The 24087-nt window shown below is 37.0% G+C and overlaps 1 protein-coding gene across 4 annotated transcripts in view; it reads left to right on the forward strand.

The window, feature by feature from the left end:
* The first annotated feature begins 1619 nt into the window (after positions 1-1619).
* The window catches only part of Dtwd2 (DTW domain containing 2), a 144593-nt gene continuing 122125 nt past the window's right edge, over positions 1620-24087 (forward strand). For 2 of the 4 annotated variants that reach the window (XR_011334728.1, XR_011334723.1), the window contains exons 1-5: positions 1620-1849; positions 7145-7330; positions 11048-11243; positions 19878-20118; positions 22739-22884. Coding sequence is in view for 2 of the 4 variants with exons in the window: in XM_069838714.1 (XP_069694815.1) it covers positions 1764-1849; positions 7145-7330; positions 11048-11243; positions 19878-20165 (756 nt within the window). In the remaining 2 variants the exon portion in view is untranslated. Of the gene's footprint in view, positions 1850-7144; positions 7331-11047; positions 11244-19877; positions 21181-22738; positions 22885-24087 lie in introns of those variants that run through there. The other 2 variants (XM_069838722.1, XM_069838714.1) reach the window with 2 other exon arrangements.

A 24087-nucleotide genomic window follows, 5' to 3' on the forward strand; every position in this document is an offset into this window, starting at 1 on the left:
TCTCGTGTCGTCTAAAGCCGAAGGAACTTTTCGCATTAATTTATTGTATAACATACACTAACATGGCACAAAATACAGACTATATCGAGGTTCCTAAACAAGCTCTGGATAGCAATTCCAAAGAGAGATCAGAAACCAGTGTATCGCACGGGAAACTAGAATATAAAGTTTACAAACGAAGATGGGTGATTCTGTTGATATACGTGTGTTTCGCGTTTGTTAACAACATTCAGTGGATACAGTACGCGATTATCAACAATGTGGTTATGCGGTACTACAACGTGGACAGCGTGGCGGTGGACTGGACTGCGATAATTTTCTTGGCAACTTTCGTGTCTCTCATTTTCCCAGCTCTGTACTTCCTTCAGAAGATGGTAAGTCCTTACTTAGCTGTTTACGTTTCTATTACACGAATTGTTGTGCTTCTTAGAACGTCTATTTCGAGATTTTCACAGAGATACAGCATCCCTAACAGTGACAAGTAAATCTTTGTCGGCATTCTACATGTGTTTACGGCTATTTATTCTAAATTAACCATTCGAATTTTTCTATTGAGAACGAAGTTCTCAAAAATCGGTTCTTGGGCCAATTATGTGTTTGATTGTGGTATATTCATCTATGGTCCGATTGTTGAATGAAGCATCTCAATTGTTCCAGTCTGCTTTTTTTTTCTTACAATGTAAATAAAATACAAAATGTATTATTTTCTTTAAGTAAACTTGACAGAGAATGCATTGATTCTCACGTGAAACTTTTAGACATAATATTTTGGATTCAAAAATGATATGGGTTCCACATATTGATTCTGTGTGCATCAAACTGTCAAGAGTTATGTATATTTTAAAATGTATCTGAAAAACGTCTAACTTTCTCTTTCCCATAGCATACTTTTTATGGTACCGGTACCTGTATATGGAATAATGGCAGTGCAGTCTCAAAAGTACTCATTTTACAAAACGAAAAGGCCTTACAAATGTTCACTGATTCTCCTTATGGCGCTTACTGCAGGCCAATATTTAAAAGCAAAAAGAGAAACATTAATATTGTAACTTATCAATATGATTTTAATAATGTTCTTAACATTAAAGAATGGTTATAAAGATTTCAAGACTAAATCCGAAGTTAATTAATATCCTACTAGACAAAATTATCGTTTAGTTGAACCTAATGTTACACTAACCAAACAACTACGGTATGTTTATCTGGTAGTCTGCTGTATTGTAGGGCAGAAAAATGCATTGCCATAAATGGACGTCACGTAAGCATCTCCTATGAACATGTGTTCAGATCTCAGAAAGTATGTGTTGTAGGACCCATGTTTATTAACATATTTTTCTTGTTTTGATACATACTATCACCTCCTAAAATAATGGATACTTTTTTAAAAATTAACATTGTGTATAACACGGAACTATTGATGATGATGATGATGATGATGATGATATCTGAAGCCAAGGCCGACTTGATGTTCCCTTTTAGAAGCGAAGCGAGCATCAAGTCGGCCGTGGTCAAGCAGAGGGTATTTTGGTTGATGTCGGGTATTTTTAGCGACATTGGATGGTAATTTCACAGACAGTGCATTGGCAATACTGGTAAGACTGTGAAAGATCGTTGAGGAAGATGGCGGTTTCGTGAGGATGGTTTTTATTGTGCTAAGGAATAATGACCAAAATCATTTTATACAGGAATAACACTTAACATAATACGGCGGCTATGTATATGAGGTTTGATGTTCTTTAGACAAAACTAAAGATCCACGTAATATGGCTGACGAAACCAGTGTTTGGGACGATCTTTCGAGTCTCCCGGCAGATCCTCCAAAGATGAGAGAGATTTGTAACACGTGTAGGTAAGTTATTAAAACATATAAGCAAGTAAAGAAAAAGTGAGCGAATACGCACGTACACACATAAAAACAACATGTGCACTTTGATATAGACATAGAGGAGACACATTGCAATAGTAAGCCTAGGGGTAGCTCCAGAATGTTACAGTAATTTTTATTTTAATCGTTTTATGCAGTTTCAATAGTCTCTGTGCTAACACGGTTTGTATTAACCCATCCGATCCACATGCAGCAAACAAACTTATTCCCTCGTCACCATTCAACCGATAAATTATGCTTGTTTCTGTATCGACGTATCTTGTAGATATAAAGAGGATACATTTCAGAACACGGATTCCTTCTTTTCCCTATGACTTCAAAATTCCAACCTTGTCAATCAATCTTCTCTTCGGATAAACTCCAGAACATGGATTGCACCCTTTCCCTCTTACTTCAAAATTCCAACCTTGTGCACACAAAATAAATTATTGGCACTGAAAAATTTTAGGATATAATTGTCAGTGAGGAATCCGTATACGAAATTTTCCCTTTAATAGGTAAGTACAGTGAGTAGGTCTGCCCTCGGACTTGGATGTTGTTGCTCGATAAATAGGCGTACTTGTGGATAACACTAATTTGCTTTCGCGCATAGTGCAGAGTGATGGTGATAGCACTGAGTTATGTTGTTATTGTGTGTGAAAAGGTCAGAAAAAACGATCCGTCAGTTATATAAGAAACAAAGGTATTTGGGGCGAGCTGGGTGGGTTTACAGCTTTCACTATGAGGGAAAATCGCATTAAGCAGAACGTAGACGCTCCGCCCACCTCCCCTTCCACTTTTCCCCTACTAGCTCACAGGCACACTACATGAGTGTTGTGTCGAATGCACATTTCATGTGGGTGGGGATAACTTCCCCTACTGGCGTTCTCTTTATTGCGATTTATCTCACTATGATTACATTGTGACCCTAGAGTGGTTTACTATAATTTTATAGTAATATGCGTTACAAGAGCGGTATGTTGAAGTTTTCATGTTCGAGGAAAAGTTTAAAAAAGCGAAACGTAGTTGAGCTTTTTTAATTTCAGAGAATTGAAAGAAAACATACCGCTCGTGTATCGTACATTATTTTGTGCAAAGATCGTTTATTACATACCTGAAAGAGTAATTTCTAATTAGTTGCAATGAAATCTCCATCTTGGTTTTTGTTCAATGACGGCAATTTTACAAAACAAAAATATCTATCTTCAACATTGTTGCTTTAAAATATTTTCTGTGTTTACTATACTCCAGCAGCCGTGATATACGTCTGTCTTTTTTTTCCCCCAGCCTATAAATGCGAACTTAAAACAAACGGATTCCTTAATGTTACATGCATCACGAAATGCAGTAACTTTAGTGGAGTTGTAGAGTTTACTTAATTTTTTCAAATATTTAAAAACAATAATTAACAGTGCAATTTAGGTGAAATTGCAGTGGTAAGTTTCCAATTTATAATTATTACTATATTGAACGTCTCTAAAAATAATATGTTAAAAGCCTAAAGCAGTAAAATCAATATGTCACTTAAGCGGTAAGAAGAGGGAAATTGTTATGTGTGTTCGGTTGGGAATACTGAATGTGGAATTTTAGACTTACCGCGGGTTGGTTTTGTGTGGAAACCAAGCAAATACGCACGATCTCGCACAAAAATTAGGTAATTTGCTAGAAGACGGGCAAAATTCAACATGGCTGACGAAAACTACCAAAACGTTCTGCCAACTATGAAGTCCAAATGTCACCAAACATCGCAAAATCAAAGATGAAAAATGAATATATATTCATATTTTTAAAGAAGAACAAGCCCTCCAAAAAAATTAAAATATATTTAATTTTTCGCCTTTGATTTTTTTTGGCGTTTGGTGGCATTCGAACTTCATAGTTTGTAGTACTTTTCTGGCAGTTTTCGTCCGCACTTTACCCCCAAAAATCACTAAAACACAAAACAAAACATAATAATTTGTCACCTTATCAAATAAAACTCAATTCTCATTGACGTCTTCATCGACAGCCACTTCACTTCCAGTATAAATGGCACAGGCTTTAAGGCAATCTAAACTTAAACCATGTAAGCAACAAAGAACTAAACCAACATTTTGTCGTACAGTCAACTTTGCATAAATAAACCACGTCTTTACACTAAATGAAATTCTCTTCGAACACTTATTACACCTTAATATCTACAGACAATTCAGTAAATAATTCCTTTAAACCACAGAAAAACAGTTTTCTCAACATTCAACACAGTCCTTATTCACCAGGGAAAGAAGTAAACCAAAATCGACACAAAATTTAATAAATTTCAGAACACGGATTCTTCCTTTCCCTCTTACTTCAAAATTCCAACCTTGTGCACACAAAATAAATTATTGGCACTGAAAAGTGCCTTTTCGTAGGCATGATGCGCATTCGACAAATGCAGACAAATCTATAATGTAACATCACTCACGTCAAACAACCAAGAACAACAGGACAACGTCATTATCCATTAAAAATTAACGAAAATTCTACGATAAATGACAACTACAATCAATCAAATCGAAAGAAAATCACAAAAAAAATAAAATGGCAAAATTTCAATAGCTTTAGCCATCAGACACAACATAACACCACTCACGTCAAACAACCAAGAACAACTGATAACGTCATTATCCATTCAAAATTAACGAAAATTGTAGAATAAATGACAACTATAACCAATCAAATTAAAAGAAAATCACGACGACACCTACTATAAAAACCTAGAACTAATATGTAAAAGTCACTAAAAGATCACTAACATTTAACTCTGAAATAAAAAAAGTTGGTAATACTTACTATATTCAACCAAGTGCCCGTCTTCTATCAAATTACCAAAAGTTATTTTCAGTGATTTAAGTACGGGTTTTCCTCCTGTGTGTGGTGCATAGCATGACCGAAGATTCACAGAGACCTACAATATGAAGATGTGTTTAGGTATATCTGAAATTGAAAATCATCCTGCTATTGGGAAATGAGGTTGGATTTGTACTCCAACAGGTCAGAAAAACCAAAGCCTGGGAGGAAGTGTGCATATAGTATATTGTAATGCAAGCGTGGTACGTGCTTTGTAACAGAATGGAGGAAAAGTTAGAGCAGACAAGATGAAGTACTTTCTTACTTGTTTAGGCATCTTTATTTCAACTAGTAGTGCATAATATCATAAACATTGCTAAACTGATATGTTCTGTACTTGTTTAGGAGTAAGGAACCTGTTATATGGTGAACTTTAGTGCGCGTTATTTGTTGTGATTGTGAGCAGAGTCTGTAGTGAAGTTTGCATACTGTATTGTATTATTGCCGCGCTCTCATGGTTAACATTCGGCAGGTCTTTGAGCGGCCTCGTGCATAACATTCGGCAGGTCTTTGAAATTTAATTGCTTTATTGTTTTCAATTTCTTATGTCGCTGCTTCAATCACTCGCCTCAATTTCAACATTGCAACCAATAAGCTGCTTCCATTATTAAGTGACACCTATTGCCTAATCCACGTGGACTAAAACCGAGGTTGCATGTCTTGTGCTGAGGACGAACATTAAGGTATGTGATTAAAAATTATTATTAAAGAGTTATTATTAAGAGTTAAGAATGTCAACGTACTCGTATATGAAATAATAATAATAGCCATGTAACAATATAACAAACTAGTGCTTATTCTTATCGAGGAAGTAGACGTGACAACGTGACGCTTAGAGTGAAACCTACAGAGCAACAATCGGTCGGAGGAGCAAATGCTGGGTAATTTTCGGTGCCGAACCCCGGACTCATTTCGCCGTCATTATCACCTTCATCTCATTCAGACGCTAAATAACCTGAGATGTTTATAAAGCGTCGTAGAATAACCTATACCTTGACCAAAACTACTTCCGACTTGACAGCTTACAGAGAAGGGGGAGCAGTGTTGTCATGTTCATCTTTCGTGTAAGTGAGCGCGCTGCCGATAGAGTGCGGTAATGAACGGCTTATATGAACACATACATTTCTAACCAATTTGTTGAACACTAGGCATTAAAATTTATGTACATTATTATTATTATTATTATTATTATTATTATTATTATTATTATTATTATTATTATTAGTAGTAGTAGTAGTAGTACTAGCAGTAGTAGTACCGGTATTCTTCAATGTAATACCATTAGAAAAGCGTCGAAAGGACTGTAAACTGTAAAAAATGGTTTAATACGAAGCCTTTACTTTTATGAGTGTTGGTATTCTTCAATGTAATATTGTTAGAAAGACGTTGAAAAAATAGTAAACTAAAAATATTTATGATTAAAAATCTGCAAGGCCTTTTTCTTTTCCAATATCGATAACAGTGCTCTTATTAATTTTAACACAAGCTGCAGTTCTCATTATGACTTGCGCCAAAGGTAAAAGTGGCCTGCCATTATCTTTTTCCCTCTCACGTTTGACTCTTTAACGGGGCACCTTGTACAATATTCTTTGTTCTCCGCCTGCCTTTCCTTCCTTCCGACATTGCACAAGTCACCTGTTTAGAAACTCTCGCAGAAACTAGAAAACGCACACTAGCCACACACTCCACCAGTGACAACGAAGATAATACGTGTAATATAATTTAAACACAATAATTATCGATACACTAAAACAATAATACAACTAAACAATATTTTTAATTCACACAAAGCACGCGTTAACCAGCCAACTCAGTCATTCCGGGCACTGCATTCACTGCTAGGCCGTGGTATTCAAGTGCAGCTTGTAAACATAGACATGGCAACACCGTCCCATTACCATGGTTACGCGTCTCTCATGATTGGTTGATTTGAATGCTTGCCATGGTAACATGCTAAAGGCGCCATTTATCAGGTCGGAAGTTGTTTTGGACAGACCATAATAAAATAAAATAAAACAATCGGTCGGCAAAATTATGTTTTAAAAGCACACCGCACATTATTATATGATGCTGACATGTTACTATGATAGCGCGGCGATAATATACTCCATGCACACTTATACTCATTCCAGTGTTGTGGGAGTAAGCAAACAGGCTTCGTCATGATGTATCGCACTGGTACAGCACGGTTTTCAGCTACTTGTATTCTAGAGTTGTTCCAAATTTTCCTGCAGGAGTTGGGGATTAAATTCCAGTAGAGTCAATGTTGCATCCTGCTTTGCAAAACAAATTGACTTGTTGAGGTTTGAATGTACTTCTCTGATTTAGAAAGTCTAGATATTGTGGTTTATTGTTGTTGACTGATGACACACTTTTAAGAAATTATTACGTTGTCATGAAATGTTTCAGACGTCCAGCAACAGTCTGTTGGTGTGCTTTTCTTCCTGCCTCGCCGTTAGATACACAGTGCCGTGTGATTATCTTGCAACATCCAGCGGAACAACGAAGATGCCTTGCCACAGTGCCAATGTTAGCTCTTGGCCTTGCACCAGGAAAATGCCTTATCTTTAGAGGAAAAAGGTTTCCACAAGTTAGGTATGACAAGTGAATTGTTTCTCTGCTTAAGAGTTGTATTTATGCTAGCCTGCATGCTAATTCATTGCCTGATTATAATGCAGAGACAAAGCTTTCACTTTTGACTCCTAATCTTCATTCCATACAAGAAAACTTTGCATGTCAACAAAAAAAAACAATATTCTTCTGTGCCCTGACCACTGATTGATTCTATATTCTCACTGGAAAATGAGGCATGTGTCGACATATGTGGAGCAATGTCAGTTGACGTGACATAACAGATAATTATTTTAAATAACTGCCTAACATGAAACATTGAATGCATGCGGGATTTGACAAGAATGATACACTTGCCTTATGAAGCATCCATATCAAGTAAGGGACTTTCTAGAGAGTTTCCTCTTATGTTTGAGCCCTGCATTATTTCCAGCCAGTGAAGAGTAAATTCCCGGGAACTTTGCCATCTGGTATATTTCCAGGAAATATTCTGCAGAAAATTCCCATTCACCAAAATTATTAAAACTAAATCCCAAATCGCTCTACAGTGCATATGAAGAGAAGGCATATGGCACTGTTAATAGTGATTCGGGGACGTTACACGTGGCGGCCCCCTTGGTGTTACTCAACAGGAGTAGGAGTAACGGTCAGCGTGTCTGGCTGCGAAACCAGGTGGCCTGGGTTCGAATCCCAGTTGGGGCAAGTTACCTGGTTGAGGTTTTTTACCGGGGTTTTCCCTCAACCCAATACAAGTAAATGCTGGGTAACTTTCGGGCTAGACCCCATGTCTGGCCGTGAAACCAGGTGGCCCGGGTTCGAATGCCAGTTGGGGCAAGTTACCTGGTTGAGGTTTTTTTCCGGGGTTTTCCCTCAACCCAATACAAGTAAATGCTGGGTAACTTTCGGGCTAGACCCCATGTCTGGCCGTGAAACCAGGTGGCCCGGGTTCGAATGCCAGTTGGGGCAAGTTACCTGGTTGAGGTTTTTTTCCGGGGTTTTCCCTCAACCCAATACAAGTAAATGCTGGGTAACTTTCGGGCTAGACCCCATGTCTGGCCGTGAAACCAGGTGGCCCGGGTTCGAATGCCAGTTGGGGCAAGTTACCTGGTTGAGGTTTTTTTCCGGGGTTTTCCCTCAACCCAATACAAGTAAATGCTGGGTAACTTTCGGGCTAGACCCCATGTCTGGCCGTGAAACCAGGTGGCCCGGGTTCGAATGCCAGTTGGGGCAAGTTACCTGGTTGAGGTTTTTTCCGGGGTTTTCCCTCAACCCAATACAAGTAAATGCTGGGTAACTTTCGGGCTAGACCCCATGTCTGGCCGTGAAACCAGGTGGCCCGGGTTCGAATGCCAGTTGGGGCAAGTTACCTGGTTGAGGTTTTTTTCCGGGGTTTTCCCTCAACCCAATACAAGTAAATGCTGGGTAACTTTCGGGCTAGACCCCATGTCTGGCCGTGAAACCAGGTGGCCCGGGTTCGAATGCCAGTTGGGGCAAGTTACCTGGTTGAGGTTTTTTTCCGGGGTTTTCCCTCAACCCAATACAAGTAAATGCTGGGTAACTTTCGGGCTAGACCCCATGTCTGGCCGTGAAACCAGGTGGCCCGGGTTCGAATCCCAGTTGGGGCAAGTTACCTGGTTGAGGTTTTTTTCCGGGGTTTTCCCTCAACCCAATACAAGTAAATGCTGGGTAACTTTCGGGCTAGACCCCGGACTCATTTCACCGTCATTATCACCTTCATCTCATTCAGACGCTAAATAACCTAGATGTTGATAAAGTGTCGTAAAATAACCTAATAAAACAGGAGTAGGCTATGTGCTGGCGCCGGGTTTCCCCTTCTCCCTTCCTCATCATCATTCTCATCCATTTCCTACACTACACTTTTTTTTTAGTTGGTTATTTAATGATGCTGTATCAACTACGAGGTTATTTAGCATCGATGAGATTGATGGTAACGAGATGGTATGTAACGAGGTGAGGCCGAGGATTCGCCATAGATTATCTGGCATTCACCTTACGGTTGGGGAAAACCTCGGAAAAAACCCAACCAGGTAATCAGCCCAAGCGGGGATCGAACCCGCGCCTGAGCACAACTTCAGACTGGCAGGCAAGCGCCTTAACCAACTGAGCCACGCCGGTAACTTGCACTACACTTGAACGAACATTTACACATACTTATCCTACATGACATAAAAACACACACACACACGCATGCACGCACAACCCCCCCCTCCCCCTCTCTCCCTCCCTACCCATTCCCCTCCCCTCCCCCTCGAGTTCTGACTACCCACAGTGACAGAAATCAACTCAATATACTTATTTTTCCGTTTTAGGTAGTAGGAACCTATTTTTACCAAAACCTCGTTAGATCGAATTTTGTTAAACTGAACTAACTTTTTTTCAGTCCCTTGGGATTTGGATTAACGAGGTGTACTGTACTATTGCTAGTGCTGGAGTGCTACACTGCTATAATGAAATCAATCACAAACTTTCGGAATAGGCTGTTGTTAGCCACTTACTTGCTTATAGCTTTTAGAGAACCCAGAGATTCATTGCTGCCCTCACATAAGCCCACCATTGGTCCCTATTCTGAGCAAGATTAATCCAGTCCCTATCATCATATCCCACCTCTGTCAAATCCATTTTAATGTTATCCTCCCATTTATGGCCTCACCTCCTCAATCATCTTTTTCCCCTCTGGCCTCCCAACTAACATTCTATATGCATTTCTGGATTTGCCCATATATGCTAATTATGTCAGGTGAAGAATACAATGCGTGCAGTTCTGTGTTGTGTAACTTTCTCCATTCTCCTGTAACTTCATCCCTCTTAGCCCCAAATATTTTCCTAAGCACCTTATTCTCAAACACCCTTAACCTATGTTCCTCTCTCAAAGTGAGAGCCCAAGTTTCACAACCATAAAGAACAACCGGTAATATAACTGTTTTATAAATTCTAACTTTCAGATTTTTTGAGAGCAGACTAGATGACAAAAGCTTCTCAGCCAAATAATAACAGACGTTTCCCATATTTATTCTGCGTTTAATTTCCTTCAGAGTGTCATTTATATTTGTTACCATTGCTCCAAGATATTTGAATTTTTCCGTCTCTTCAAAGAATAAATTTCCAATTTATATACAGTATTTCTGTTTCACACTATGTTCTGGTCACGAGACATAGGCATATACTTTATCTTTTCGGGATTTATTTCCAAATCGACCTGGTTGGCGAGTTGGTATAGCGCTGGCCTTCTATGCCCAAGGTTGCGGTTTCGATCCTGGGCCAGATCGAGGGCATTTAAGTGTGCTTAAATGCGACAGGCTCATGTCAGTACATTTACTGGCACGTAAAAGAACTCCTGCGGGACAAAATTCCGGCACATCTGGCGATGCTTATATAACCTCTGTAGTTGCGAGTGTCATTAAATAAAACATAACATTTTAAACATTTTTTATTTCCAAACCTATCTCTTTGCTTGTTTCAAGTAAAATTCCCGTGTCTTCCGTAATAATTTGTGGATTTTCTCCTAACACATTCACGTCATCCGCATAGACAAGCAGCTGATGTAACCCGTTCAATTCCAAACCGTTTCTGTTTGCCCACTCTGAATAACCACTGCACATCTCCAGTTCAAAGCGTTATGAAATACAATGCTGCTGCTGCTGCTGCTGCTACTCGTGGTGGTTTTAAAAATGTGTAATTGCGTTCATATTGTTCTAGAAGACATTTTTTTTTCTTTTATAGGCATGAAGGATTGGAAGAAATTTTGGAAGCTCCAAATTCTATCCTTGTATATCCTTCAAATAATGCAGTGACTCTAGAAGAACTGCCACCCGTGTCTGAAACAACTGGTCCATACAATTTCATTCTAATAGACGGTACTTGGCCTCAGGCAAAAGCTATTTATCATAGTACTCCATTGCTGCACAAACTAAGGCAGGTGGGTGTTTTTCATTTCTTCATCTTGAAGACTTTGATTAGTAAATTATATTTTTATGTTTTATTTTGTGTTTATAGTTGTAGTACAGTAGTTACTGGTTTATTATTATCATCATCATCATCATCATGAGACATCTTGAAGATTCGAATGAGAATAGTGTATCATGCTGTTCTGTGAAAGTAGTGAAACCCCCCCCCCCGAGGACTACCATACTAAACTGATCTCGGAAAGAATGTAATGCATTTTATAGTTAAATCGAGTTAAATCCAACACAAAACACATGACATATTCAGAAGGATTAAAAACATTCTTCCCTATAATCTTTTCGCTGTAAGAAAAATCCTAATGTAAACAATAGCACGTGACTGAAGTGAGGCTTCATTGGCCGCTGTTTGGCGCCATAGATTCTCAGTACGTGTTCCGCCTACTGTTGTACATTCTGTTTCATGTTAAACATTTCCCGTTACTCGTCAAGTAGGTCTAACCTCACTACTATGCATTCGTTTGCTTAGGAAACATTTACTTTATAATTACTCTAATTAAAACTCACATAACTTATTATATACATTTAAGACTATTTGTTTTTCTCCGCTTTTGAGAGGGTTTCCACTCTTATGTTTAATAACCACACACACCGAGGATGCAGAAGCCATACGTGCTTACGTGAACAACTACGAGCTCAAGTGATGCCAGCTTGTTACAAGAACAGACTACCTCGGTATTACTGTTGGTATTCATCTGCGTTCATAGTACATAACAAAATACAAAAGTAGCTTTTCTTTTACATAGCAGTAATAACTATACATCGAAGTTTTTCATACTATTTTATTTATAACTTCATGTTCCTGTTTGGAACTCTCTGCATCAAAATCCACAGTTAATTCCCGATTTACCACGAAAATCGTCTGTAGCTGCATTTAGATTGGCAACAGGCCATGATTGTTAGGCCAAACACCTGCATAGAATTGGAATATATCAGTCCCCTAACTGCCCATTGTGCAACTCAAACCAAGAAATGGATCCGGAACACCTCAAAATCTGTGGTTCAGTGGCTGGTCATGATAATATCTTTGAAAAATATTGGAGTGCAAGAGGTCAAATGACTTTATTGTCAAACGCCTGGCATTAGAAAACAACAACAACATATGAGTGAAGTTATATATTTCATTGTATTTAACAACTAGAATTCAATTTTTTATTTTCAAATAATACAAGATGATAGTTTCCAAATACGGACTATATTTTCCTGCGTCATGTGAGTGTTTCGACTGGCAGCCAATCACGGGTATGAAAGCCACGTGCTTGTGTTTACATTAGGATTTTTCTTACAGCGAAAACAGTATAGACAAACTGCTTCCACCTATAGGCCTAAACCCTCTAGAATACCACGACTACAACACGCACCTGACCTTAATATGTTAATAAACAAGAAAAAAGATATGAACAGCGAACAACTAAAGCAATTTGCATTATCCACAATTATGAAAGATACAGTAGAACCTCTATTATCCGTGGTAATGAAGGGGATGGACTGAACGGTTGATCAAAAAAATCGGATAATCCGTACCATGAAAGATTTTGTTATTTCCTCCATGGTCTTGTATTTAACTCGCTAGGTAGTGGATCAGAAGCTCACTAATTTAAGTCTGGTTGTCAACGACGGGTTTTTAAGGAGCAAGGAAGCCCTTTGTAATGACTGCCTCAGGAAAGATAGGAATAAAGGAGGTCTCATGTTGTAGATTTATATAATTTGTTACACTTTATCCTTGTTTTTTTTATTATTAAATCGCGCAGTTGTAACTCCAATCTCGTATTCTGACGCGAGATGAGCCACAGTTTTCTTTCTCAAACCATTCAAATTATTTCCATTTTTTTTCGATACTTAGCACAACACGTTTTCTGTTAACATCCGTAGAAGACATTTTATATTCATGTTATATTATAGAACGGCACTTTGAACAGTAGACAATGTTTTGTAATAACACTCTCTAGCAAAAACATATGTAGAACCTACTTGCACAAAAGAGTACTTCATATAAATTATTTATTTCAGAAGAAAAAAAAGAGCGAGAAATAGACAGTCGGATAATCTGCCAATCGGTTAATAGGGTGACGGATAATCGGGGTTCTACTGTACTCAGAACCCTAATGGTGGAGGATATTGTATACAGATGACTCCAAAACAAACTCTCAAGAGAATAGTGGAGCATGCATTTATAGTAAAGAATATGCACACTACATACCAATGAGCACAACATTCGATGGGGAAGTGGAAGCAGTACAAGTCACACTTTAACTAATTTAATACACAAAACCCAAAAATTCAATAAAACGATTATATTCATAGACTCAAAATCAGCAGTTGAAGCAACAGCATCAAATAGAAACCCCGAAAACAAAGCAATAGCAGAAAGTCGATCACTTCTTCAAACTCTAGAGAAACAACAGAAAACAGAGGTCTGCATCGGACGTTTTCGCTCGAGCACCAAGTAGTTCATAGCATAATCCGATAGGTAGCGCACATGCATGATGGACAAAATTATTGCGAGCAATAAATCCTCGAACAGTATAAGCCGAGCTTTAGACATTCGTTCTTGTTACAGTGATGAACTGTGTAGTAACATCATAGATGTTTATCATTTCAAAACTTTGCAGTGTTTAACTAATCTTTCCATAGTACAACTACAAAACATGCTTTAAAATGTAATATAAATGTTGTAGGTAAATTTTTTTTTTTTTTTTTTTTCCACACAGGAGTGATTTTGTTTTTGCCATATCGGATAGATGTTACTGGATGTAAATGTAATTATTATAAATGGAGAACACAATCAGATAATGCAAGAAATTTATCAAGTTTTCTAGTAATAATAATAATAATAATAATAATAATAATAATAATAATAATAATAATAATAACCTCTAATAATTAGTGTATCAATCTTTGCGTCTAACAGTTGTGCAGCATGATTATTCGTTTTATTATATTTTCTGTGACGTTATCTCTATACTAATATTGTTATTAATCTACTGCTATATCAATAATATTTTGTAAAACGTTTCTACATTGTCGCAGTATATAGGCGGAACACTATGTATGGACCTATCATATTATATATGTGGTAAATCAAATATTGAATAATTATTAATTAGCAATAATAACTGTATATCGAAGTTTTTCATACTATTTTATTTATAACTTCATGTTCCAGTTTTGGTACGTTCCATTGACTGTTCCATTAAACGTTTGTCATAAACGCAGAAAATAAAGCCTTATTTTTACCGTGTGAGCAAAACATATGTGTATCTTACCTGTCGCCTTCCATACAAGATAAGACATGTCGGTGAGATGACCTTGTACTGTGCTTCTATTTATTACAAGCGTATCACTACCGATCGTATCTCACTCGAGGGTGCGACATTCGACCGAGTTCAAGCGAGCGATTTAACTCCAATGCAGCATTCTGACAGAAAATAATTATTCTGCAATGGATCTCCTTACATGTAGGGCTGTATGGAAATGATATGGCAAATCAACTTGCTAAAAAAGGAACAAAACTTTTCGAACAACGCAGAAAAACAGCACCATTGCATAGCCTATTATTAGCTCATTATTAAAGTGTCTCATAAAAATCTTATCCTTTAGAATTTGCCTTCACCAATAATGTATTTTCTCAGCTGTCTAGACTGTATAGGGATATAGGTCCTACTAAAATGGAATGGAACTACGCAATGATGATGGTGAACTGAAGCATTATTTTACTTCCTAAATGTAAATTTATCTTTGGTTGAGGTTCTGACTGATATGTTAATCTATTACCAGGCAGTACATCTCACTTGACGATATGTGTTAGAGGAAAAGTAATTTGTTTGTATACATCTGAAGTCTGATTAGTGTAGCATGTAGCTAGTCAGTGATGTATGCAGTGGAGGGGGAAAGGAACTGGCCACCCTACTTCATATCTCCTGGCCATAGTGATGCCTTACTGATTTCACGAGGTTCAAATCTTTCTTCAGACCGGTGTTACCAAACCGTGGATTTGGAATTTTGATTGCTGTGTAGAATAATTGAAACATTTATTAATTTTGGGTGAGATGTGATGGAAGTCATATGATTTTTTTAGACCCTGTTTTTAATTTTTAGAGTATATTTCATCGCTTTATTGAGCCTATTTTAGGGACATAAGTTCTAATTTGTAGGGCCAAAAAATCCGAATTCTAAATTGATCAATCAACAATGGATAACTATTACAGTAAAACCCCATTTTAACATTTCTGTTTTTAAGGAACTCCCGTTTTTTTTAAAATTATCTGTTGAGTTCCAGTCAGATTACCATAAGAAGAAAGTAATTAATTTCTGCTTTTAAGGAAAGCTGATTTAAGGAAAATCCCGCTTTTAAGGAATATTTTTCAAGTGGATTTTGTGATAATTAAGCCCGAAATATAACTTGGCTTTCAGTAATCAGTAGTACCAGCATATTCGATAGCATATCTCAATCGATAGTAATATGGTCACAGTCTAGTATATACAGTCACGAAGCTTGAGTTGTGAGGGTACTAGGAACAATAGACTGTGCAGGTACTATTTCGAATTGTCTGTAATGAGGTGATAGTAGCGATCCTAGTGGTTAGCAACTATCTGTGGATGCATATTTACTACGTATTGAGCTTCGTGACTGTATATACTAGACTGTGATATGGTGCTATGTGGCGGAGTTATTCTTTATTGTTCTTTATGGTGTTGCTTTCCATTAGACTGGTTGCTTTGCTTGTTTTATTCTCGCGAGTTATATCGGTCCTGTTTTCAAGTTTTTTTGTTAGTTTCTTTACCATTGCCCAGAAATCATTTAGCTCTACTTCCATGTACACTGTTGCCGTCCACACCTGTGCAGTAAAGGTCAGCGCATCTGGCCGTGAAACCAGGTGGCCCGGGTTCGAATCCCAGTTGGGGCAAGTTACCTGGTTGAGGTTTTTTCCGGGGTTTTCCCTCAACCCAATACGAGCAAATGCTGGGTAACTTTCGGTGCTGGACCCCGGACTCATTTCACCGGCATTATCACCTTCATTTCATTCAGACACTAAATAACCTAGATGTTGATACAGCGTCGTAAAATAACCCAATAAAATAAACCACTTGTGAACAATACTGAGGTATCCTTTTATCCAACCATCACTTTTAGGTATCTCTTTGTAGTGCAGTGAACTTAGATGAATTTGCTATGCGGGTAATGATGAAAAAGATACGAAATACAGAGTTGATATCACAAATGTGTTGATCAATATAATGATGGTTTCTGTTAATCTTCTCTCTGAACCCCTAATTAATTACATAATTATACAATTACACAGGCCTGTAAAAGTAAATTTTTGTTTTGTGGCACAGGGTTGAACAGATCTCTAAACCTAATTTTGGTGTGCTGAATTGCTATCTGTTTACCATTTTTGTGTATCATGTACAGTTTTTTGCCAAGTAGAAAAAAAAATTAAGTTTTTAGCAATTTATAATATTTTAGTACAGTTTAAAATGAATGAATCACTGCAAAAGATGATAAAAACTCAATTGTATAGACACAGCAGTTTAAAATGAATTAGTACGAAATTTTAAACATATGTTAGAAAAATTATTTTCTTCTCTGCTTCATTGAAAACAAATATTTTGTTGTCAAGTATTTGTGGCCCTGACGAGGGTCATCTCTTGTTAAACACCAACAGTAGTCAGGTATCATGGATACATCCCATTGACCCTGATATATATGAACGAACTCCATCTTATATTTTTGCGCAAGTTTTATACACAATACGTGGAACAAAATTTTTGTCATTTTTAATGTAGGCCAGAAACAAACTCTTGAGCAATGGAGTAATGTTTCTTTTCTGCTGCTTTATCACATAACACCCACATATGCAACAGAAATTGTTCTGTTTGTTCACCCAGCCTCTTCTAGATGTACCACTTGAACTTGCCATTTTTTCCACGTACAGAATTCAAGATACAACACACGTTTAAAACAGAGCCACTGACTCGAGATTTAAGCAGTACTGAGGATGGGCGAGAGAGATTCCTGCTATTGTATTAGAGAAAAGAATTCTTATTGCCTCTGTAGTATCTTTAAGAAATGAGAACTCAAAAACTGCAAATGGATGTGAGATAGAGTCATAGGAAGAACCTAGCATCAATTAAAAAATATGACAACGTGAAAACAGAGATAGACAATGGGAAAACATTATGTCAAATATATTAAAGCAATTGAATTGCAAGTCTCTTTTGTCTTTTGTGAAATAAATTGGGCAGAAACCGCTACATATTTAAAAGTTGTCTTTAATAATGAACGTTTTCAACCACATTGGGTCATCTGCAGGCTAATATTACCTATGTGAACACAGAATAGTAGGGTGAATAAACTGTGCTCTAATTGAGTCAATACACTGCATACAAACACTTTAAATAATTATACAGTGTACCACATTGGATCGTCTTTGGGTTAATAATGATTAGTAAAATATAATAATCTACATACAGTCTCATCATGGGATTAATGCACTGTATGGAACATATTAAAACATTAAATGTTGATCAATTAAAATTTCATACGAAAATTTGTGCTAAGTATGTTGGTGTTACACTGATTCTATCAACATACTTCTGATGAGGTTAGCGGATTTTACCGAGGAAGATGAAGTTGAGTTCGATCACTTAATTAGAGGTAAAAGGCCATATAGAAACATTAGCAGAAAAACTTATGAACAATCAAATACAGATAATGATAGAAGTACTGAACAAAACTATTTACTAAGAGGTAGGCAACAACAAAAACTTGTCCACACCTGTGGAGTAACGGTCAGCGCGTCTGGCCGCGAAACCAGGTGGCCCGGGTTCGAATCCCGGTCGGGACTAGTTACCTGGTTGAGGTTTTTTCCGGGGTTTTCCCTCAACCCAATACGAGCAAATGCTGGGTAACTTTCGGTGCTGGACCCCGAACTCATTTCACCGGCATTATCACCTTCATATCATTCAGACGCTAAATAACCTAGATGTTGATACAGCGTCGGAAAAATAACCCAATAAAAAAAAAAAAAAATACAAAAACTTAACTTGCCTATAATCAGAAAATCCAAAAAGAAAAAAAAAAATAAATAAATAATCTGAACAAAAAAGATGTATTTAGTAGTAAAATTCTTTGTTTATAAAGACAACATCAAATTAATTTGTATATTCAAGACTTTAAATTTCAATAAGATTACACATAAAATAAATTTAATAAAAAGTAAAATAGAATTAAACGAAAATGTGAGCATGGAAAAGAATGTTGTAACTGTAATTGAGTTAAATTTAATATGTCAAGTGTGTTTACATGTATGATGCAAGATGTATAAATAAGCAAATAACTTGCTGACAAGCATGTAGCAGGAATTTAGACTGACCTACTGTACTGACTGAGAAATACCGATTCAGCTATTGCAGTGTGCTGGCTATATGTCAACAACTGCTAACCTGGATGCAGTGTGATGACACGGAATAATATTAGTTAACATACATAAGTGAACGTATGACTAAAGATAAATACGAAAGTTATAGAATAAATTTAGATGTTTAAAGTAAAAAAAATTAATAATAATTGATTTAAAAATATTTATGGTAGTAAATTGTGAAAAGGAGCAGATAAATAAGGTTTAAAGTCTTAATGGTTATCACGATTGGTTTAAACATGCACTAAAACTAGACGTAAGTGCAAGTTTGAACCAATAAATTATTGAGATTTGCGATAAATTAATTAGTTTAGGAAATTGTATATTTATTATGTATAACTACTTTTGTATATAGATCTTTTTTTTTTTTTTTTTTTTTTAAATTATTAAGTTTGTACTTTTGTGAACTAATATCAATAAATCTATCACTATCACTATCTGTCAACATACTTAGCCCACTTTTAGCAAATTTTAATGTATGACATTTTAACTGATCAACGTTCAGTGTTTTAATATGTTCCATACAATGTATTAATCCCATAATGAGATTGCATGTAGATTATTATATTTGACTAATTATTATTAACCCAGAGATGACCCACTGTGGTACATGTGTAATTATTTGAAGTGTTTGTATACAGTGTATTAACTCAATGAGAGCATATTTTATTCACTCTAGTATTCTATGTTCACATAATTGTGTAATATTAGCCTGAAGATGCGCCAATGTGGTTGAAAAATGTTCGTTATTAAAGACAACTTATAAATATGTAATGGCTTTCAGCCCAATTTATTTTACGGTAAGTTATTAAACAGAACGGCTTCAAATTTGTGTTAATATATAATTGGTTTATCTGAAAATATGTTCTTGAAATTATGTCAAATGATTTGACAAGTTTACACAGTTTAATATACCATGCTACAAGTTGGACGCACAGTGGTACTAGTACTAGATTGGCGAACTCTCAGTTTTGTGTTAAATACAAAATTGTGCATAATCTGTATGTGATACACAAAAACTGTTAATATTTTCGAAATCAGGATATTCGACTTGACCGTTATGATATATAATATTCCGTGTCGCAAAATCATCTCAGGCCTGTGTTATCTTTAACATGAATATTGTATGTAAACATTCTGGTTAGTTAAACCTATCGTAATCTGTTTCAGATAAAACTTGTGACAGGAAACACGAGTGAATATGTGATCCGTACACAACCGACAGATGGCTGCTTGTCTACGCTGGAGACAGTGGCAGAAGTGTTGGCTGTAATAGAGAGAAATAGCTACATAAAGAGCAAACTGTTACAGCCCATGATAGCACTGTGTGACTTTCAGCTCGACCACGGCGCTGTTACGCATCAGAGTACAGAATTTAGGATAAAGAATGATACGTATCCGAAACAGATTGGTAAGAGACTGAGTAAGTTGCTGAAGAGAGCCACAGTACTGGATTAAGGCTTTGTCAGTGTAGGGATGGTATTGAAGAGTGTCTTGTGTGCTGGAGTGAACATGTTTTAAGAACAGTAAATATAATACATGGCTTTCATCATGATTATCATTAACATTATGATTTAGGCTTACAAGGCTGTTCTGACTCCAAATTATGTTATTATAATTGAGGACCGTTTTTGCAAAACTTGCTAACTGAAAAAACTAAATTTTACAGGAGAGACAAAACAATATAGTAAGCAAGTTTTGCTGTAACTCTCACTTATAGCAGAAATCAAGTTTTGAAAAAACGATCACACTTTGACACACTACAATGAAGAGAAATAACCCAGTTTCACTAAGACGCCTCCTTGAACATTATGTAGAGGCCTGCCTTATGCAAATCAAGCTTTCAGGTATAACTCCCTGTTAAGTTGATTTGAATAATTGCGAGAGAAAAATTGTTCCGGGGCCGGGTTGCTTGACAGTTGTCAGCCCACTTTGAGGTCTGTGGATATAGAGGGAAAAGTTGCATCGGTGTCTGGTAGAGTTCCCGGGTAGCTCAGTTGGTAGAGCGTTGGTACGTTTAACCAAAGGTCCCAGGTTCGATACCCGGCCCCGGAACAATTTTTCCCATAAAATTATTCAGGCCTGCCTTATGTTAACGATTCCATCAAAATTTCAATTTTGCAGTTAGCAAGTTTTGCAAAAACGGTCCTCAATTTCAGGTTAAGCATACTAGAAAGGCACTGTAGTTATTACAGGAAAATGAGTGAAGGAATTTCAATGTTGCAGTCAGGCACTGCTTAGAAATATAAAGACGGTGAAGAGAGGCGAAAATTGTTAAAATTATGAGCATGTACAAGAGGTTAAAAATATTGGCTATCTGCTGATAATTCAGTGCTCTTGTAAGGTTAGAGACAATAGCTCTTGACACATTTCCAAACTGGTCACGTGTTGCCTCTTATATCTGGACTACACATGTGACTTTCTCAATGTAACATCGAGTATGAAATTATACCAACAACCAGTCATTACTTTATATTTCTTCTTTTTGCACAGGGAAAACATTTTTGAAGATCTTTCCATTCCTAACAACACAGTCCCTTCTCTCTTCTCAGGTTTTTTCAGGGACGGGAATTTCATCTTGCATCACCTCTGTCGATTTCTTTATAGAACGATCAGGATCAGGGGCGGCTTTCGAAGAGGGGCTGTGGAGCTGCAGCACCCCCAGACATTTGTGGCTCTTGTCTCGTTTTAAGTTGTGAAAAACATTTATTATACAGTCTCTATTTAGCAGCTCGAATTTTTAAAAACATTTCGCTCTCAATGACATGCACGCAATCGTTACTGAAGTCACTTCCTCCCCTGGTGCTGCCAGAGCGAAACCAGAGACAAGGACTATAGGGTGAAGCCACTTCCTCCCCTGGAGCTGCCAGTCTTGCCTCGGATGCTTTGTGCGTTATTTTTACCCCTCCTCCCTGCTGCCCCTTGCCGTGAATCCAGAGTTTCCAGGCGCTGCAAAATTTGCAGCAGTTTGTCAGTAGCGTGCAGTTTTAAATACATTTTCTTTAATGCTGTGAGTATAACAAGTGCAACAATGTTTAATTCTGTACAATATTTACAGTCTATTCAGTTCAGTACCTTAACAATTCAGGAAAAATGTGAAATTAAGTGCCCATCAGTTGAATCTCATAATGGAAAGAGTCGCTAAACATAATACAAAGGCTCGCATATTTTTTGATAATTTATCCAGTATCCCTGCTTTCTTCTCTCGATCTCCATACCGTCTATATTAGATTAATGTGTTTCAAAGACAATTCCATCAGCTGGGGCAACAAGATGGATTTAAAATAATAACAGTAAATGTTGATCATGAGAAGAAGGAGCCATTGCTAGAATGTTTTCAAACCATAATGGAATCTAAAAACATCTAACATCACAATAAATGAGAGAAGCGCCCTGGTGCGTACTCTTGAATATCCTGAATTCAATTTCTGGCTCAGTTATTTTTTTCATTTATTGATGTATCATGTATATATATTATACAACCAACTACAACATCGCCAGTTAGATATTTCTAAGGTTCAAATCTGCACATAAAAAATTAAATTATGGCTTATTTAACGACACTTGCAGTTGTTATATCAGCGTCGCCCGGAATTTTGTCCGCAGGATTCTTTTAAATGCCAGTAAATCTACTAACATGAGCCTGTCTCATTTAAACACAATTTACAAGATAAGGCGCATGGAACTAATCTTTAAATAAAGTAAGTTGCTTGGTTTATTTTTGTATGCAGCCCCCCTTAATTCAATACCCACGAGCCGCCACTGATCAGGATCATCTTCTCTCATCGGAGAAGTCTTTTCCTCTTACACTCTGGCCTGGCATTACCTTCAACTTCTTCTTATGTTGCCTCTGCTTGGGTGCATTGTTGTAGACAACAGATTTCAGGATTTCAAGGATAGAGTCATCAACAGCATTGGAAAAACTTTGTCTGCATTATCTGGAAACTGTGACAGAACTTTATCTTTGTTTAAGGGAATAGTCCCACACTTTGTAAACCCTGAAATAATGTTCTTTTCATTCCACTAAATAGTTTCTACCACAGACTTCAGAAGCTGAGGAAACACTGGTTTCGGTATGGATGACTCCTTCCTACTACACCAGGTTCCAGTCGGTGAGCACTTTTCTCTGAGCCATTTTTAGAAGTCTGAAGAAAGCCACGTCCAGAAGCTGTGTCAGGTGTGTTGAATTGGCTGGGAGAAACACAAATGAAATGTTTGCTAGTTAGTTAGTGGGATTTAAAAAGGGCGTGTTAGCGACTATGGCTATTTGCGCCCTTATCTAAAATTCTTTACAGAACAGAGACATAATACAATAATCAGAATGCTTAAAATAACTAAAAAAACGTCACGGTTAAAACGAGGTTCACATATGCAGTTTCAACAGGGTGATGTATAAAAAATTATAAAAATCTCAGATCTTAATTAGTATTTAAAATGAGACAATAAAATAATAAAACAAATGCTACCATAAATAAATTATCTGGCGTATTTCTAAAATACTCGGATGTAAAAGGTCCGAATGTCAAGTTTGTTAAAAATACTTATATACTAAAAAACAAATGTAACCTCCGGATGTAAAGGGTCTGGACGACAGGGAAATGGGTCAATAAAAAACTAAATCACCCTGGCAAGTCCAGTACTCGATAAAATTCTCAGAACTGCATTTGTACAATTAATGCCTCTTCACACAACTTGATTGAATCAACTGACAGATGTGATGACAAATTGTCACCAATTAGAATTTTTTTCCCATCCAGTTGACGGAAGTATGGGTTGATAATGTTAGCCACTCAATCTTCAAAGCAATCTATATCAACCCATCTTGATTCTGTGTGATCGTAACGTGCTCCTCTCAGTTCTCCATGTGTCCCTGAATCATACATATTCATTTCCCCGATAAACCACATGTGAGGGCAGTAAAGTCCCATCCCCTGCTGCAGCAAATATGTTATATATGTTGCAGCCTTGCTGAGGTTCATAATTCTTTCTGGAGATTTTGGTCCTCGCTTCGTTATAACCTCCTTACGGCCAGAATCATGAGCAAGGTTTGTTTCATCATGATTTACGGTGTTTGCCAGGGGAATTCCATTGTTAGAGAAAGAAAGATTTTCAAACTGTCTCAATATTTTCTGCTGGTATCCCAGCTCTATTTCACTTAATATTTTGGCACATTCATTGTGAAATTTGTTCCTTACATGCACTAAAAATGGCAAAATATGCACTGTTAAAAAAAAGTTTTATTTTAAGCAAATTACTATTTTTGACGGTTTTCTGTTATATGTAAGATTACTGGGATATTATCAGTTGTTAAATTTGCGTGCCCTTCAACCCATTCCTTAGCACACTTCTGACACATTTTTCATTCGACATTGTGGATAAA

Source organism: Periplaneta americana, chromosome 1 (genome assembly GCF_040183065.1).
Source record: "Periplaneta americana isolate PAMFEO1 chromosome 1, P.americana_PAMFEO1_priV1, whole genome shotgun sequence".
NCBI classification, from domain to species: domain Eukaryota; kingdom Metazoa; phylum Arthropoda; class Insecta; order Blattodea; family Blattidae; genus Periplaneta; species Periplaneta americana.